Here is a 2822-nt window from a genome sequence, read left to right as displayed (position 1 = left end):
ATTTTTGTTGAGATTTTGAAGATAGTTGTTATATATAATAAAAAGCTAATGAACATTAGACTATTTGCAACGCAACGTCATTTTCACCTCCGTCAACTGAGTTAGCTATATTTGACGTTCCTAACGCCATTAACGGGGAGTCAAAGTTTGATGTTATGGGGCGTTAGTTGAATTTTTGACGGATGCTTGACACTTTTCATCAACCAATCCGAAATTAATATTAAATATATTTTTGTTACTTCGTATTAATATATTTTTTTCCTATCCAACTTTTAAATTAGATTTTACTACATCATCTTACCGATATTTGACATAAAAATTTGACATTTAAAGTTAAAGAAGATCAAATATCGTCACAATCAAAAACTCATTTTTCAACAAAAGGTACACAATTTAACTCCGATATCAAATAGTCTTACTTATTTGATAACGTCATGCTAATGTCGTGCTAACTTAATCTTTTCATCTTTTTCAAATAAAGTAAAAAATTTTAAAAAATATTACTTAATATACGAACTTCCTAACTCGTACTACATTACAAAAATGATAGAAATCGACAAAACACCAACTATATACAACTATTCAAATCCATAAAAATAAGCTTTAATAACGCTTCAACTAAATAAATGATTCACGCACATCTAACTAAATAACATAAATATTTATCTCGATTCAATTTGCTTCATCATCTACTTGTTTAGCTTTGGAGTTCATAGAACGCCAAAAATAATGATCCCATTCATGTTTCTCTACAGACCCAAACAAGTAGTACTTCCAACTAAATCTTTCATCAAAATCAAAACTTGATGTGTTCATACTAATATCCCCAATTCTTTCAAGAACCCCTTTAATACTTAGATCAAATGCATCTCTATATTTATCCAGTTTCGACTTCGGATCAGCATAAACCACATTCGGGATCAGCCCGATCACCTCGTTCCTCATTCGTGACACTTTCCTAGCAGGAATTCGCGACAAAATCCCCTCGATACTTACATTGTTTCGTTTCACATCCTCCTCGTTTATAAGAACCGAGTACTTGTCGAATTCCTTAGGCAAATGCCATAAGTATTGAACGTAAGCTGACCCGGGCGTGAAGAAAACCGGAATGCAGCCCGCGAGAATAGAATCAAAAGTTGATCGGCGTGTGTATGAGTCGCCTGGTGGCTTTAAGCAAAAAACCGAACTTTGAAATAGTCTCATTACATCTGCTGGTTGATAACACCTTGAGTTATCATATGAACATTTTAGCAAACGACATTTCGGTGACTCGACACATTGTTCTATAACCTCGTCCCGAATGGATTCTTCCATTTTGGGACGAGGGGCCCCGGCAAAGGAGAACAGAGCTCTCCTTCGCCGTCTTCTCATTCGATACTGCCAGTCGTCGATATCTTCATCGCTTCGTGGATGAAAATATGTAGGATACGGTATCCCAAAATCGTTACTATGCCACGGGCTTTTCTCGATGGTTAAAATCGTCATGTTTTTGAACTCGGGTAGCAACATGAGCTTGTTTCCCCAATCATCATCGTTTTCGCCTCCTCTACGAAAATCCCAAGTTATCCTTCCGGCTACGAGAAAATGGTTTTGGCCCGACATTGTTTTCCACTCGGGTCTTTCACGTAACCATTCAGCTAAGTCGAGAGATAAAGCATCACGAGAAGAGACATTGTGCCCAAATAAGTACCTCCAAACATCAAGACCCGCGTAATAAGGCACGTAAATAGCATTAGCGATCGATGAATCGTTTGTAAGACACTCGTACTGCTTCATTCGATTATGAAAAATAACTTCTAACATAAACTGATTCGTCGAATACCAACCCGATCTCGATAAAACCCTTTGTGGGTTACCTAGGTTCGGGCCGAGCCCATTGTTATCAATGTACGGGCACATGTTCTGCCATTTACTAAAAGCTCGACAATCGTCTAGGATATCATCATTAAACCTGCCCGGAAGATCATGAACGTAAACATACCGGCCCGAACACGAACGCCTTTTAGCCCGATTCCTTCTTCGTGTTTTACCCATTTCTTCGACTACTTCATCGATCACGGTCTCGTTCACTCTCTTCTCATCGGGTCTTGATCTTCGTTTGTCCTGTTTTTCGTCTTCTTTTTTCTCGATCACCTTTGCGTTCGGTTTGGGCTTTAATTTTTCGAGTAGCGGGTCCAATTCATGTTCAAGAGCACGCATTTGGGTCACATTATGAATCCAATCAATCTCACCTTCAACAACAAAATCACGATCCGTATTTTTATCACCATCATCTTGATCAACACCACCGGTGCTAAAGTTGTACGACCCCGTTTTTTCAATATCGACAACACGGGTCGTGTTCGAATCTATGATTTCTACTGGGTTCGATTCATGGCTAAACTTGGCTGTAGGAGAAGATAACAAATTATACTTCACGTTGTGAATCATGAAATACCAACAAATGAAGAACGCAAAAAGTATTAACCAGATTTTGCAACGACACCCCATTTTAAAAATTCATTAAAAATTAAAAATTCATTAAAAATTGGAACTTGATCGTGAAAAAAGTTGTTTTGATATGCAGAAAATATGGTGGATCATAGCCAGGCAAGAACCGGTCAATTTAGAATGGGGAAAACATGGATTTAATGCAAAAAAAACATATCTTCTATATTAATAAAAATATTTGGTTGCCAAAAAACTCTTTTTTATAATGTCAATGTTTAGATTTAGATGTTCAAAACAACTTATTAATGTCAATGTTTCATAGCTTCTCTTTTGTGCTTTGACGTATATATTAAAAAGACAAGAGTGATGCCAAAAGGTCCATTTTAATGCGA

At 37.0% G+C, this 2822-nt stretch overlaps 1 protein-coding gene across 1 annotated transcript; it reads right to left on the bottom strand.

The window, feature by feature from the left end:
- Nucleotides 1–672: 672 nt before the first annotated feature.
- On the bottom strand, nucleotides 673–2490 carry LOC139874436 (probable xyloglucan galactosyltransferase GT13). The gene has a single exon (XM_071861871.1). The coding sequence runs from the start codon at nucleotides 2488–2490 to the stop codon at nucleotides 673–675; it is 1818 nt and encodes a 605-aa protein (XP_071717972.1).
- Nucleotides 2491–2822: the final 332 nt, after the last annotated feature.

The sequence above is a fragment of the Rutidosis leptorrhynchoides genome, chromosome 11, assembly GCF_046630445.1.
Source record: "Rutidosis leptorrhynchoides isolate AG116_Rl617_1_P2 chromosome 11, CSIRO_AGI_Rlap_v1, whole genome shotgun sequence".
In the NCBI taxonomy this organism is placed as follows: domain Eukaryota; kingdom Viridiplantae; phylum Streptophyta; class Magnoliopsida; order Asterales; family Asteraceae; genus Rutidosis; species Rutidosis leptorrhynchoides.
Note: the sequence above shows the minus strand (reverse complement) of the source record. Positions and strands in the feature narration are given on the sequence as shown.